A 16,162-nucleotide genomic window follows, 5' to 3' on the forward strand; every position below is an offset into this window, starting at 1 on the left:
CACCGGACCCAAACTGGCGTATAGAGGATTTTGAGAAGTAAATAGACTATTGTTGAAGTTTAGAGTAAAGAGTTAGTTGTATTTTATTATTTATATCTTAGCAAAGAAATTTGGAGGCCTTAGGATTCCCCTGGGCAGTAAACAGGCTAGACGTATTTCAAGGAAAAGAAATAAAAGCCGGGCTTTGTTGCCACCCAACAGATCCGGCCCATCTGGAGACCTTTGAGCGCTACCTACAGTCAATGAACAGCTCCGAGGAGATCTGCTTGCTGACCACCTTTGCCCAGATGGCCCAGACCAAGCGGGAGGACGTTGATGGGGACTTCGTGAAAGTGGTGGTGCTGGAGATCTATGAGGTGAGCAAGAAGAGGCTGAAACATACAAGGAATGGTGGCTGGAATTAGGGATGGAGAAGGAACAGGGGGGACATGATGGCAGCCTTCCAGTATCTCAGGGGCTGCCCCAAAGAAGAGGGAGTCAAGCTATTCTCCAAAGCACCTGAAAGCAGGACAAGAAGCAACGGATGGAAACTAGTCAAGGAGAGAAGCAACCTAGATCTAAGGAGAAACTTCCTGACAGTTGGAACAATTAACCAGTGGAACAACCTGCCTCCAGAAGTGGTGAATGCTCCAACAATGGAAGTTTTTAAGAAGAGACTGGACAGCCATTTGTCAGAAATGGTGTAGGGTCTCCTGCCTGAGCAGGGGAGCTGGACTAGGTGACCTCCAAGGTCCCTTGCAACTGTATTATTATTGTTGATGATGTTATTTCTGTGGGAGGGAATCATTTATGCTGGGAAATTTTCAGCAAGCGGTTACTTTGTGTATTATTATTATTATTACTATTATTATTTCTGTGGGAGGAAATCATTTAGTGGGAAATTTTCAGCAAGAGGTTAGCTTTTGTTATTATTTCATGTTGGGAAATTTTCAGCAAGTGGTTACCTTGTATTATTATTATTATTATTATTATTATTATTATTATTATTATTATTATTATTATTATTATTATTATTATTATTATTATTATTATTATTATTCAGAGGTGGAGGAGGCAGTGGCTGTCTGGAGGTGGGTGGGATTCTTTCCCAATGGCTTTTTCAGGGCAGGGGTTGTAAGGCCAAGGTTGCAGAGTTAGGAAGGGTGTGGTACAATGTCTCCCAAGGTTGAGGTGGCCTTACGTCAGGGCTGTCCAACCTGGCCAACTTTGAGACCAGTGGCCTTCAACTCCCTGAATTCCCCAGCCATCCAGAATTCTGGGAGTTGAACTCCACCCATCTTCAAAGAAATGGAGATTTTATTTTTATTTTTTGATTTACACCCCACCTTTATTATTTTTACAAATAAATACTCAAGGCGGTGAACATATCCAACACAACTTCCTCCTCCTATTTTCCCCCACAACAACCCTGTGAGGTGGGTTGGGCTGTGAGAGAGAGAGGGACTGGCCCAAACTCAGCCAATTGGCTTTCATGCTTAAGGCGGGAATGACCCACTCTATCCCTAATAATTGCCTAATTCTCCTCAGGGTCAATAACCGTAGACGTCTTCCTGTCACTTCTCAGGTCCACTGTGGTCCCCAAGCCTGAAACAAATGAAAACGTGGACATTATGAACCCTTTTAAGTCAGGGGTCTTCAAACGTGGTCCTTTTCTGACTGGTGGACTTCAATTCCCAGAGTTGAATTCTGGGAGTTGAAGTCCACCACTCATAAAAGGGCCACATTTTGAAGACCCCTGAGAGTCTGGATCCAAGCCCGCAGTTTCATCAAAATGGCCGACTGAGGAATTCTGGGAGTTGAAGTCCACCAGTCATAAAAGGGCCACATTTTGAAGACCACTGATATAAGGAGAAGATGTTGGAAAGGGCACTAGGTCCTGGTTAAAGTTTGGAGGAGAGTGTTTCTAAAATGTTCATTTTTAAAAAAAAAATTATCTCCCATCAGGTATCCTATGTCAGTCTTTCCACAAGAGAAACTTTTTCAAAGGTTGGCCGAGAGCTCCTAGCTGCCATCACTGCTGTTCATCCAACTATGATTTCTGTCCTGCTGGACCGAGTCAGGGAGACCATTGAAAGCGTCGGCATGGTAAGAACTGCCCAAACCTTTGAGCGAAGCCACAAATTCACTTAATTTCCCATCTGAAGGAAAATTCTGTGCCAAGACCGATAATTCATTCCTTCCTTCCTTCCTTCCTTCCTTCCTTCCTTCCTTCCTTCCTTCCTTCTTTCTTTCTTTCTTTCTTTCTTTCTTTCTTTCTTTCTTTCTTTCTTTCTTTCTTTCTTTCTTTCTTTCTTTCCTTCTGTCTTTCTTTCTTTCCTTCCTTCCTTCCTTCCTTCCTTCCTTCCTTCCTTCCTTCCTTCCTTCCTTCCTTCCTTCCTTCCTTCCTGCTGCTTGCAGAAATAAAACCCCACTACAAAACCACATAACCCATAACCCATCGGTGGCGACCATCATACCGACCCCTTTTGAGTCCCCCTGGGGTCCCCAGGCCGGCTGGGGCAGCCATGTCTCCGTGGCCTCTCAAGAGAGTGGCCAAAGCGGGGCCAGCGTTACTTCCGCCGGGATGATCTTCCCCAGAGCGGGATCCACCTTGGAGAAGCCCTTTCTCCTGGGTCCCACCCGATGGGCCTTCTCAAGGGAGGGGACCCCTTGCATTCCCTGCCTACCCACTATGGCGGGCTGAGCAGACGTGACCAGTGACCTTCACGTCATCTGGCCCCGTGCCACGTGGGAGGATAACATTCCTGTAATTTGGAAAACGTGGCCGCTTGTCCATTTGAGCTTCTCTTCCCGGCTGATACGTTCGGTTGGTGTCTTCCTTCTCAGCATCGCTAAGCAAGAAGGTGCCTTAAATAAGGTCTAGCGCAAACTTTGGCTCTTTCATGACTGGTGGACTTCAACTCCCAGAATTCCTGAGCCAGCATGGGGGAACCACGGCCCCCTCATGACTGGTGGACTTCAACTCCCAGAATTCCTGAGCCATCATGGGGGAACCACGGCCCCCTCATGACTTGTGGACTTCAACTCCCAGAATTCCTGAGCCAGCATGGGGGAACCACGGCCCCCTCATGACTGGTGGACTTCAACTCCCAGAATTCCTGAGCCAGCCTGGCTCAGCTTGGAAACCTCTCCCTTTCCCCTCAGCATGGCTGGCTCAGGAATTCTGGGAGTTGAAGTCCACGAGTCATAAAAGAGCCCAGGTTGCCTACCCCGGGTCTAGTCAATTAATAAATCGACAGCGTGCCATCAGGTTCTTGTTGACTTCTAGCAACCCATTCAATCGATTTTTTTCCCTCCAGGATGGGGCCTTTAAAGATGGCCTTCCTAACTCTGTGCAGTTCTGTCCTCGCATTTTTCTTATTTATTTTTTCCTTTTCTTTTTCTTCTTCCCTCGTTAGGTGACTCTCTATTTGTTTAAAGAACTGCCGATGCTTCTCTGGAAACCGTCGGCTTCCGAGATCGCCTTGCTCCGTGGCTGGCTTCTGAATTACAGTCTGAGCGAAGTTGAAAATAAGCTCGCTTGCATTATCCTGGAAGAGATGAATTGGGGCCCTCGCGAGCAGCAGGTCGGTATCAAACCTCAGAGAGCGGAAGCGGGCGATGAGTTTGTTTCATCCCCAGCGGAGCATCTGTCTGGTTCCGGGTTAGGATCCTGCCATTCACCTAGTTACCTTACCAATGTTTCTTTTAACCGTTTCAAGGGCTGTCTCTAATTTGGTAGTGAGATGTTTGGAAGAAGAAAACCAAGCAGGGTGAACAGCAGAATCCCAGCATTCATCTCCTCTCCTCCCCCTCCCCCTCCCCCTCCCCCTCCCCTCCCTCTTTTTCTCCCTCTCCCTCTCCTGTTCCCTCTCCCCTTTCCCCTTCCCCTCCCTCCCTCTCCTATCCTCTCCCCCTTCCCTCCATCTCCTTCTCCCTCTCCCCCCTCCTCTTCCCTCTCCCTCTCCCTCTCCCCCTCCCCCTTTCCCCTCCCTCCCTCTCCTCTCCTCTCCCCCTTCCTTCCCTCTCCCTCCCTCCTCTCCTCTTCCCCTTCCCTCCATCTCCTCCTCCCACTCCCCCTCTTGTTCCCTCTCCCCCTCCCTCCCTCTCCTCTCCTCTCCCCCTTTCCTCCATCTCCTCCCTCTCCCTCTCCCTCTCTCCCTCCTGTTCCCTCCCCCCTCCCCCTCCCCCTTCCTCCCTCTCCTCTCCCTTCCCCTTCTCTTCATCTCCCTCTCCTCCTGTTCCCTCTCCTCTCCCTTCCCCTTCCCTCCATCTTTTTCCCCTCTCCCCCTCCTGTTCCCTCTCTTCTCCCCTTCCCCTCTCTCCTTCTCCCTCTCCCCCTCCTCTTCCCTCTCCTCTCCCCCTCCTCTTCCCTCTTCTCCCCCTCCCTCCTCTCCTCTCCCTCTCCCCTCTCCCTCCTGTTCACTCTCTCCTTCCTCTGGCTCTCCTCTCCTTCCTCTCCCTCTCCCCTCTCCACTCCTGCTCCCCCCTCCCCTTCCTCCTCTCCTCCCTCTCCCTATCTCTCTCCCCCTCCCTCTCCCCTCTTCCCCCCTCCCTAAATGAAATCCACGCATCTTAAAGTTGCTGAGTTTGACCAATGCTATCCTATGGGATTCCTCGGTCAACAGTATAAAGCCCTCAATGGCTTGGGTCCGGGATATCTGAGGGAACACCTGCTGCCGGCATCAAGTTCCCTTCGTCCAGTGCGCTCCCACAGGGAGGGTCTTCTCAGGGTGCCGCCGGTAAAAGACTGCCGGCGGACGACACCCAGGGATAGGGCCTTCTCAGTGGGGGCGCCTGCCCTCTGGAACCAGCTGCCCATGGAGCTGAGGACTGCCCCCGACCTCCGATCATTCCGCCGGGGCCTGAAGACCTGGCTCTTTGAGCTTTCTGGCCCAGGCTGAGAGTTTTTAATTGGAGTTTTTAATTGGGGTTTTATATTTTTCAGGGATCAAATTTAATTATTTTTAGTTGTTTTTAACTTTTGTATTGTATTGATGTTTTTAAATACCTTGTAAACCGCCCTGAGTCCTACGGGAAAAGGGCGGTATATAAATTCAATAAACTTAAACTTAAACCTTACACTTAGGTTTGTTTTCAGTTGGAAAGAATAAACCCCAGGACGGTTCTTTTAAACCCACCACGATTAATCAACTCTGTCGTTTTTTTTCTTTTTTTCTCCTTCTTGTCATTTGGGTTTTGTTTAAACCGGCCCAGCGTATGAATCGTCACGTAGAATGTTTTTTTGTATCCTATTTTTGGAATGGCTTTGTGGGCTGCAATAAATAAATGAAATTAGCAAACGGTTAGGGAGCCCCACAGAAGAAAAAAAAAGTCTCCTTACCTTGGAAATCAGCAAGATGTTTTTTGACCAGGGCCGCCTCCACATCAGTCCAGCAGTCCACGCGGAAGTAGCCTTGATGATCTTAGAAGCGTATCAGAAGTTTCTCCCCCAGAAGCCCTACAGCGGACTCCTATCCGAAAGCTTCAAACAGGTGCCCCCCTTTCATTGCTTTCGACTCTCCCTTCATTGCTGGTTGAAGGAATAAGCCGTACTTAACGTGGTTGCTACAACAACCAATTTTATGGGTTAAATGAAATTAAACAAAGGGCTCTAAGGCAGGGGTCCACAACCTATGGGCTGCTGCCAGCGGTGGGATTCAGCCGATTCGCAGCACTCCTGCAGAACCGGTAGCTAATTTTTTCTTGCTGAGGCCCAGAATGGACTTCTGGAAGTGGCATCCACGCAGAGAACCAGTGGTTCGCATATTTGAATCCCACCACTGGATGGATGCATAGATAGATAGATAGATAGATAGATAGATAGATAGATAGATAGATAGATAGATAGATAGATAGATAGATAGATAGATACAGTGGTGGGATTCAGCCGGTTCGCACCACTTCGGCAGAACCGGTGTCTAATTTTTTTGTTGCCCAGGACCAGGATGGACTTCTGGAAGCGGCATCCACACAGAGAACCGGTGGTTCGCCTATTTGAATCCCACCACTGGGCCACGGGACAGACTGGCCAGTGTGTGCTCACTCACCCCCACTCATGCTAGTGCTGCCGCTCTGCAAATGGGGCGCCGCACGGCGAAAACGGGGCACCGTGCAGGAAAAAATGGGGCGCCGCACAGCAAAAAAGGGGCAGCCCGAGCGGCAAAAGCGGGGCAGTGCTAGTGAGTGTCACACGGGCACTAGCACTGCCCCGTTTGCATTGCGTGTGCTTGCAGCCCAGTTTGTGTGCATGTGCATAAAAACGCTTCCCCCTGCCTTTCCCTCTGGTCCGCCAATCGAGAAGGGTTGGAGACCTCCATTCTCATGTGTGCTCCTCCACGCTCTTGAGTTTGCTTGTTTCCTTGTAGATGTTTCATTCCCCAACTAAGTAACATCATCAGTGCTTGTTGCGTGTGGGCTTTGTTCCCTGTTTATGCAGGGCAAATGATAGAAAGAGGGAGCACAATTCCACACTCACTAGCCCTGATGGTATTACCTAGTTGGGCAATGAAACATCTGCAAGCAAGCAACCCAGTTCAAAGAAGACTCCACAATTCATCCCTGGACTACAAGCATTCTCTTCTATTGAAACTGATCTAGTTTACGACATTGCGTCTTAAATGTCTGTTTTTCACCACCGTTGCAGCGTCCCCCTGGTCATGTGATCAAAATTCAGAGGCTCGGCAACTGGCATGCACTTGTGACGGTTGCAGCGTCCCAAGGTCATGTGATCCCCTTTTGCAGCCTTCTGACAAGCACAGCCAATGGGGGAAGCCAGATTCGCTTAACAACCTTGTGGCAAGAAAGGCCGTAAAACGGGCCAAAACTCACTTAACAAATGGCTTGCTTAGCAACGGAAAGTTCATGCCCAATTGTGGTCGTAAATTGGGGACTACCTATAGCTACTACTGTATTTCCCCCCAAATAAGACCGGGTCTTATTTTATTCTTTTTACCTCTGAAAGAGGCATCAGGTCTTATTTTCACGGTAAGCCTTACCTCACTGACAGCCCCACGCAGCTGGTCCACTTCTTCTGGGGTGGAATTTCTGCAGCTGCACTCGGGCCTGCATTTTGCAGTCAGGCCTCTCCAGAAGGCCTAAGCAGCCGAGTACCAAGCTATGGATTCAATCCATAACTTGGTGCTCGGCTGCTGATATCTTGCAGAACCGAGCTACGGCTTGAACCCATAGCTTGGTTCTTGGCGGCAGAGGCCTTCCGGAAAGCCCTGTGACTGAGAAATGGCGGCCTGGCTGCAGAAGAGGCCTCAGAAGAAAAAGTGGGCTTGCAAGGACAGGGCTGGCTGCCAGGTGAGCGGGTGCAGGGCGGGTGGGACAGCCCCACACCCGCCCTAGCTTGATTTTTAGGTGTGTGCCTCACCTCAAAACTAGGGCTTATTTTGGGGATAGGGCTTATATTAGGCCCACCCCCAAAAATCAAGCTAGGGCTTATTGTTGGTGTGTAGGCCTTACGTTCGGGGAAACACGGTAGCAGCTAGCAGTCTTTTGGGTTGACAACCGGGCAGTTCTTTGAACAGCAAAAGTTTGTGGTTCCTTCGGGAAGAACTGTGGGTCATTGGGCAAACCTTTGTCTGAAATGGAATGGGGTTTTCCTGCCCGAGCAGGGGGGATGGACTAGAAAACATCCCAAGGTCCCTTCCAACTCTGTTACTCTGCTATTCTCTTCCGTCGCCTCTCTCTACCAGGTCTCCTATCTGGCCAGCATTGTCCGTTACGGCGAGACCCCCGAAAGCTCCTTCAACCAGTGGGCGTGGGGGATGATTTTGAGATTAAAGCTGCACAGGAACGATTACGGCGTGCAGGGACCCTGGCCGCCAGCCCCCATCCCTGACTTGACAGATTCGCCCACCTTTCACCCACTGCTGAAGGCAGTCAGGTCTAGTCTCCCCATTGGCTGCTACCTTGCCTTGGCTATGTCCGCTGTTGGCCACAGGTAAGGATTCCTTTTCCTTCTGCTTGGAATTAATGTGTCTTCAACAAACTGTCATTTAGAACAGAGGTCCCCAACCTGTGGGCTGCAGCCCATTACCGGGCCGTGGCCTATTGGCCACCGGGCCACGTGGGTGGCTGGCCGGTGCATACATGCACAGCCCCACTCGCATGAGTGTCATGGGCATTTGCGGTCCCACTCGAGCGTCACCATGGGGGTTTGTGCCTCCAGTCATGCGTGCTTTGCCACGAGTGTCAGGGGCGCTCACGGCCCCACACGTGTGCATGTGTTCATCCCCCCACGAAACCGTACCTTCTTTCTCCCTTCCCTTCCCCCCCCCCCCCGCTCTGTGCCGCCAATCCCCAAAGGTTGGGGAACTCTGGTTTAAGGGGGAAACAAAACCACATAGAAAACTGGTGGCAGAAATAGACCTAGTAATCCACCGAGTCTTTTCTTTGAGTACTTTTTAATTTATTTTTATTTTTAAAATTTTCATCAGATAGCAATAGCGCTTAGACCTACGTACCGCTTCAGAGTGCTTTGCAGTCCCCTCTTAAGTGGCTTGCGGCAGTGGCCCCCAACCTTTAGGGCAAGAGGGACCTGTTCTGTGAGGAGAGGTTTTTCCGTGGACCGGAGGGTGCGTGGTTTTGTGTGCTGCCTGCATCCCGCGGATAGGACCTTGTTTGGGCAGACCGGTTGCTGGCATGCTGCGGACCAGTGCGGCCCATGGACCAGGGTTTGGGGACCCCTGGTTTATAGAATCAGTATATTGCCCCCAACAATCCGGGTCCTCATTTAACTGGCCTCAGAAAAAGATGGAAGGCTGAGTTGATCTTCAGCTGGTCCGAATCGAACCCCTGGCAGTCGGCAGAACTAGCCTGCAATACTGCATTCTAACCACTGCGCCACCACGACTCGGCACCACCAGATGCTAGCCATGTGTTTATCCCAAGCATGTTTAAACTCAGTCACTAATGACTGACCCACTACCTCTGCTGGAAGTTGGTTCCAAGCTTCCGCTACTCTTTCCACTACTTCTACTACTACAGAGGGACGATCGAGAGCATCCTGTCATACGGCATCACAATCTGGAAGCCTCCCTGCTTCAGACAGGAAGGCGGTGCAGAGAGTGGTGAGAGCAGGTTATAAAAATACGGATAAATGGGTAGAGCATTTCAGCATCTACTTTCTTATCTAGCTTAAGGTAGAAAATGCCCCAAAGGGGGATATCCAGAATTAGAACGTATCTGCCCTCTAAACTTAAACCAGGTTTAAAACAGTGGGAGCCCAGTTTTAAGTGTTATCCTTCCGTCCATTTATCTGCACGGGCCAACTTGGATTCAGCATCCACGAATCTGCAAAATGAAATAAATTTCTTTCTGTTGACAGCATTGAGAGCTTCTGTGCTGAAGGGATCCCCCTTTTGGGCGTCCTGGTACAGTCACGGCATTTGAGAACCGTGGTTCACGTCCTGGATAAAGTGTTACTCCTGTTCTACCCCTGCCATTATTACCTCCTCAAGAACGAAAAGTGAGTTCAGATTTACCTTGCGCTTTGATCATGATTTGGCGGGTCTTTTCACCCCATTGCTATCTTAAGCCTTCTCAGAAGGCCTCAGAATCACATACCCGATGTCCAAAAACGTTTTGCTGAGGTCCCATCACCGAGGCAATGTCGTACGGGTAGTCCTCAACTTACAGCCGTTCACTTAGTGACTGTCCCAAGTTACAACTGGCACGTGTTTGTTGTCACTGTGAGTTGTGGTGGTGGGGGCACGAAAGGAGGCTCAGCCAATCTCAATGTATACGTGGTTGTACTTTTGACAATAAAGGTTCATTCATGTATTTTATGCGGTGTCCCACGGTGATGGGATGACTGTTTGTGACCTTTCCCAGCTGGCTTCCAATGGATAGAAGCCGGATTCGCTTAACAACTGCACGATTCACTTAACAAGTGCAGTGATTCGCTTAACGCCTGTGGCAAAAAGCTCTTTAATGGGACAAAATTCACTTCACAGTTGCCTTGCTTGGCAAAGGAAGTTTTGGTCTCCAAAACAGGGCAACCTGTATTGCAGAACCCCACGGTTAAAGCTTCAAGGGGATGATTGACCTTGCTCTGAAAAACCCACCTGTGGTTTAACTTTAGATCTTAATATTGTCAATCTCTTCTGCATTTTGCCTAGGGAGATTCTCAGTCCTCCAGGTCACGCTTATCCCAGAGGTGCTTTTTTTTCAGCAGGCAAGTGGACCTTCTTGTTTTTTTCTTTGAAGAAGTTTCGCTTCTCATCCCAAGAAGCTTCTTCAGCTCTGACTGGATGGTGGGGAAGTGGAAGGATTTATATGCAAGGTGTTCTGTTCCAGCCTACTACCGGCCCTGCAGAAAAGTCAGGGACAACCCCTTTACAAAAGGCAACAGGCTGGAAGTATGCCCGCCAAATTTATTTACACAAAACAGATCCAAAACAGAGCAAAACAAAATACGAACCACTAAAACAGAAGCTGTTCAAACGGTTGCCTTCAGCAACCAGCCCTCCCACACATTCCCCTTTTAAACAGTTTCAAGGCGTGGCTTCTCTTTGCCTCCTTCCGAGGTGCCCCATTGCCTTCCTCTGTTTACTCCTGCTTGACTGCCTCCTGCTTCGGGCGTCCTTGAACAAGGCCAGCTGTGGGTCATCTTCATCCAAGCTGTCAGGCTCACACAGCTGGGTCTGAGGAGGAACCAGACGGGAGGGGCCTGGCTGAGAGCTCTGTGATGCCTCAGAACTGTCCTCTGCAGGCTCTCCAAACCCCTCTTCCTCCTCCTCCTCTGAATCGTCCGACCCAACTGCCGAACCCACAGGCTGACACTGAATCACAACACAAGACACAACACAGGAGTTCAAGCCCATGAGGACAAGAGTCAGCAGTCCATCTGCATTTAAAAGACAAAGGTCGCTCTTTTGAAGACAGCAAAGTCCACATTCTGGACGGAGAGGACCCCATCTAGGTCAAAATTGAACAAAGGGGGAGGGATACAACACCATCTATCTCCAGTCCACAACAAAGTCCTTTCCGCAGTCCCAAGAAGGCACCGCACCTGTTTGCACCACTCAGGTGACCCTGAGGATGCAGATAAGCCTCCAAGCGGCCTCCACGATTCTCAGGAAGAGTACTAATGACCAGCTGACTGCAAAGAATATAAATCCTTCCATTTCCCCACCATCCAGCCAGAGCTGAAGAAGCTTCTTGAATGAGAAGCAAAATGTCTTCCAAGAAAAACAAAGAAAGTCCAGTTGCCTCCTGAAAAAAATAGCACCTTTGGGATGTCTTCTATATTGCTGCTCTCATTCTACAGCCGTTGCTCTTCTCGCGCTACGATGGAGGGAGGATTTCGGCAGGGCTGTGAATCGGGAAGCTTCTGCCATTGATCGGATAACTAGACGGCCAACTTGTTTGTGGCTTCCCTAGGTTTCTCTCCTTCTTCCACCAGTTCCTTCAGCTGGACAGTGGCGTTCCCCAAGGGATGACTCAGCAGATGACTCACAGGGTGACTCAGCATTTGACTGGGACGAGTTACGGCAAAAACGTGAAGCTGTTGAACTCCATGATTCAGGTCAGTAGATAGGTGCGCATCAGAGGTTCCTGAAGACCCTTTTTCTGGTTCCAATCAGACACGAGGACTGGGATGCCATAAAACAGAGGTCCCCATCCTTTCTCAGTGGGCGGACCAGGGGCGAAGGGGAAGGGGAAGCATTTTACGCGCACGTACGCGCAAGCGAGGCAGCGGCAAGCACACACGCAGTGCAGACGGGGCAGTGCTAGTGCCCACGTAACACTCGCTAGCCTTGTCCCATTTTCACCGTGTGGGCACCAGCGCCGGCCCGTTTTTGCCACGGGGTGCCCCATTTAGGCTGCGCGACGCCCCGTTTAAGTCGTGTGGAGCCTCGTTTAGCCCACGCAGCTGCGGTGCTAGTGCGAATGGTACTGGAAAAAGTGACTTATGACCGTTTCCGCGCTTAACTCCCATTGCAGCATCCCCGTGGTTACGTGAACAAAATTCAGACGCTTGGCAACCGTCTCACATTTATGACGGTTGCAGTGTGTCGTGGGTCACATGATCCCCTTTTGTGACTTTCCGACAAGCGAAGTCAATGGGGGAAGTCCGAGTCACTTAACCACCATGTTGCTAACTTAATAACGGCAGCGATACACTTAACCAGGCAGGCAATCCAGGTCGTAAGCAAGGACGTAGGGCCAGTTCTTATACTTAAGGGCTGTTGTAGTCTCCCCATAACTCCAAGCCAGCATGTATTTATGACGTTGGCAGCAGGGAGCTTCTGGCAAGCAAAGTCAGTGGGGGAAGCCACGTTACGCTTAATGAGTGCCTGATCCCCTTAGCAACAGTGATATAACAACAACAACATCAACAACTGGGAAGGAGGTCCTGCTCAGGCAGAGAACCCTACACCATTTCAGACAAATGGCTGTCCAGTCTCTTCTTAAAAACTTCCAGTGTTGGAGCCTTCACAGCTTCTGGAGGCAGGTTGTTCCACTGGTTAATTGTCCTCACTGTCAGGAAGTTTCTCCTTAGTTCTAGGTTGCTTCTCTGCAATAATAATAATAATAATAATAATAATAATAATAATAATAATAATAATAATAATAATAATAATAATAATAATAATAATAATAATAATAATAATAATAATAATAAATTTAATTTAATTTAATTTAAAATAATAATTGGAAGGGACCTTGGAGGTCATCTAGTCCAACCCCCTGCTCAGGCAGGAAACCCTACACCAGTGATGGCGAACCTTTTAGAGACCGAGTGCCTAAACTGCAACGCAAAACCCACTTATCATCAGGTGCCGGATGGGCGTGGCCCATTGGGTGGGCGTGGCCCATTGGGTGAGCGTGGCTGCAGTGGTAGCGGCCGGCTGGATGGGACTAAAAAGTTCAATCAATCAATTCCAACTTTGCAAGATCTTTTTTTTCCTGCGAGAAGTTGAAATTGATTGATTGAACCTTTCTCTTTTTTTTGCACACGGCAGTGGAGGCCTAAAGCGAAAAGGTTTTGTAAAATGCAGCTGAAGGCCTAGGACTGGGGCGATGGTGCACATGCCCAGAGAGAGGACTCTGCGTGCCACCAGCGGCACGGGTACCATAGGTTCGCCACTACGGCCCTACCCCATTTCAGACCAATAGCTGTCCAGTCTCTTCTTAAAAACCTCCAGCCTTGGAGCATTCACCGCTTTGCTTAGCCAGATAAAATGGGGGCACGGCTCCCTTAACTGCTCCCTCCCTTAAGCAGCAGAAATTTGGGGCTCAACTGTGGCCGCGATTCGAGGACAACCTGTGTCGACTTCGGATCTTCCACCCCAATAATCGCCCTCTCTGCTTTTCTTTCGACAGGGCCACATTTTTATAAGCAGCCACCCCGGCGGAATCGGCCCGGCTGCCGTGTTCGAATTCTGGGTCCAGCTCCTGACCAGCCAGCCGTTATGGCACAAGGAGAGAGCCGTCCTCGAGCTGATGGATGGCCTGTGCCAGGCTGCATTTCAGTTCAACCAGGAGGACTGCGTGCAGAAGTTGCTCTACCAGCAGCACAAGGTACACGGCTCTTCCTCCTGGATTACCGTCCTGCAGAGATTTCCAGCCATGAATAGGCTTGTCGTGATTTCCGACCCTGATAAAACGGTGATGCCCACGAGTGGGGTTTTCCCAGTTCTTCTCTGAGCCGCTAGCAGTCTCGTTTTGGTGGCAGTCTTGTTCTCCTGTTCTTGGAAGCGAGGCCTTTTGGAGTGAAACGGAAACCAGCCTGGGAAAGGATGTAGTTCCCTAGGTTTGATGTATCACTTTCACCTCTTAAACATCGATAGAATGGAATGGAATAGGAAATATGGAATGGAGTAGGAAATATGGAATGGAATGGAATAAAATAGGAAATATGGAATGGAATGGAATAGGAAATATGGAATGGAATGGAATAGGAAATATGGAAATATGGAATGGAATGGAATAAAATAGGAAATATGGAATAGAATGGAATAGGAAATATGGAATGGAATAGAATAGAATAGAACAGAATATACAGAATGGAATATAATGGAATGGAATAGAATAGATCTGGAAGGGACATTGGAAGTCATCTAGTCCAATCCCCTGCTCAGGCGGGAAACTCTATACCATTTCAGACAAATGGCTGTCCAGTCTCTTCTTGAAAACTTCCAGTGTTGGAGCATTCACCCCTTATGGAGGCAGGTTGTTCCACTGGTTAATTGTCAGGAAATGTCTCTGTTCCAGGTTGCTTCTCTCTTGGATTAGTTTCCATCCGTTGCTTCTTGTCCTGCCTTCAGGGGCTTTGGAGAATAGCTTGACTCCCTCTTCTTTGGGGCAGCCCCTGAGATACTGGAAAACTGCTATCATGTCTCCCCTCGTATATAAGCAAGATATATGGTGGACCTTGTTAGTTAAAGAATTCTGGTTGGTGGGGTCCAGGAAGAGAGCCTTCTTTGCCACTCCCCCCCTCCTTTGGATTATACTCCCCCAGGGTGGGGGGATGTGGGCCCCCGGTTCCTTGGCTTTTTGAAAATACCTAAAGTCTGGCTCTGGCATCTTGCTTGAAGCTCAAAGAGGAGCACACTTAGCATTCTGCCTGCCTTTTAATTAACTTTTAATGTCACATTTTTAACTATTCTTGCCCTATTTTAAATGTTTATATTGCATTTTGGTGCTGCTAACCTTTTATTGGTACCCCGTCCAGGGGTCTCTCCACGAAGGAGATGGATGTCTTCTAAATATGGTAGATAGATAAATCAAGTTGCTTAGGTTCCATTGTTATGGAAGGACCCTATAATGAGGCGGCTTTATCTCACCCACCTGTCCTCTCTTTTCCTCAAATCTCCCAGAATGCTCTGGGCTATCACAGTGACAAAGGGCTGCTGTCTTCCTTGGTCAGCTGGATTGTGGCAGGCAACATCACACCTTCCTTCATTGAGGGAAATGCTAACCCCACACAGGTAAGAGTTGAAATGCTAAAATTAGCTTGAAGGTTATGGACCACTCTTACAGGACAGGGGTCTCCAACCCCTGGGCCGTGGACTGCTGCCGGGCCGCAGCATGCCCAAAACCAGTCTGCACAAACACGCAAAGCCCCATCCGTGAGATGCAGGTAGTATACAAATAACCTCTCCACGGAACCGGTGATCCCTGGTGCCCAAAGGTTTGGGGGCCTCTGTTGTAGTGGATGACCGGGTGGCGCCGCCTGCGCACATCTTTATTACTTCACAAAGACAAACTCCCCTTTTAATAATTCAAGGTGCTGGTGATGACCTATAAAGCCCTAAATGGCATGGGTCCAGATTATCTCAGGGAGCACCTGCTGCCAGCATTAGCCCACTGCCTTGGTGGAGCAGTGGGCTAATGCCTCCTTAAGTAACACCAGCTGCCTGCAATTAGTGCAGGTTCAAGTCCCACCAGGCTCAAGGTTGACTCAGCCTTCCATCCTTCCGAGGTAGGTAAAATGAGGACCCAGATTGTTGGGGGCAATTAAGCTGACTTTGTAATAATGCCGCTTGAGGTGTGTGTGAAAGCCCTAATAAGCAGGCATATACATCGAATGAAGGCTACTGCTAAGTTTGTAAGCCGCCCTGAGTCTTCGGAGAAGGGCGGGATATAAATGGAATTAAAATAAAAATAAATAAAATCGTCCTGTGCACTACCACAGGGAGGGCCTCCTTAGGTTTCCGCCGGTTAGGGAATGCCGGCGGGTGATTCCAAGGGGGAGGGCATTCTCTGTGGGCACGCCTGCCCTATGGAATGAACTGCCAGTGAAACTTCGGACTGCCCTGGACCTTCGCTCGTTTCGCCGAGACCTGAAAACTTGGTTATTTGAGCTTTCTGGCCTGGACTGAGGGGGTTTTAATTTAATTTTAAATTTTAAATTTTAATTTGTTTTAATTGTGGGCTAGTCTTAATTTAATTCTATTTTAATTGTATTTATTTGTATTGTTTAATTCGCCCTGTAAACCGCCCTATGTCCTTCGGGAATAGGGCGGTATATAAAATCAATTAATAAATAAATAATAAATAAATAAATAATAAGGAGGCTGGAAAACCAACCCCTTTTATTTGAGTTACAGACCTGCTAAATTGTCCCAAAAGCAAAAGCAACAGAACACGTTTTCCAACGGAGAGTTGTTCAAAACAAAACGGAGCATGAGTCAAACAGGAAATAGTTCACCGGCAAAACAAA

At 49.0% G+C, this 16,162-nt stretch overlaps 1 protein-coding gene across 1 annotated transcript in view; it reads left to right on the forward strand.

Moving 5' to 3' along the window:
- The first annotated feature begins 226 nt into the window (after positions 1-226).
- The window catches only part of EPG5 (ectopic P-granules 5 autophagy tethering factor), a 68,322-nt gene continuing 52,386 nt past the window's right edge, over positions 227-16,162 (forward strand). Inside the window, exons 1-9 of the mRNA XM_083353536.1 lie at positions 227-356; positions 1,945-2,085; positions 3,399-3,566; positions 5,355-5,474; positions 7,683-7,930; positions 9,317-9,457; positions 11,374-11,518; positions 13,321-13,518; positions 14,817-14,927. Coding sequence (XP_083209662.1) covers positions 243-356; positions 1,945-2,085; positions 3,399-3,566; positions 5,355-5,474; positions 7,683-7,930; positions 9,317-9,457; positions 11,374-11,518; positions 13,321-13,518; positions 14,817-14,927 — 1,386 coding nt within the window. The 5' untranslated portion in view covers positions 227-242. The remainder of the gene's footprint in view (positions 357-1,944; positions 2,086-3,398; positions 3,567-5,354; positions 5,475-7,682; positions 7,931-9,316; positions 9,458-11,373; positions 11,519-13,320; positions 13,519-14,816; positions 14,928-16,162) is intronic.

Source organism: Vipera ursinii, assembly GCF_947247035.1.
Source record: "Vipera ursinii genome assembly, chromosome: 2".
In the NCBI taxonomy this organism is placed as follows: domain Eukaryota; kingdom Metazoa; phylum Chordata; class Lepidosauria; order Squamata; family Viperidae; genus Vipera; species Vipera ursinii.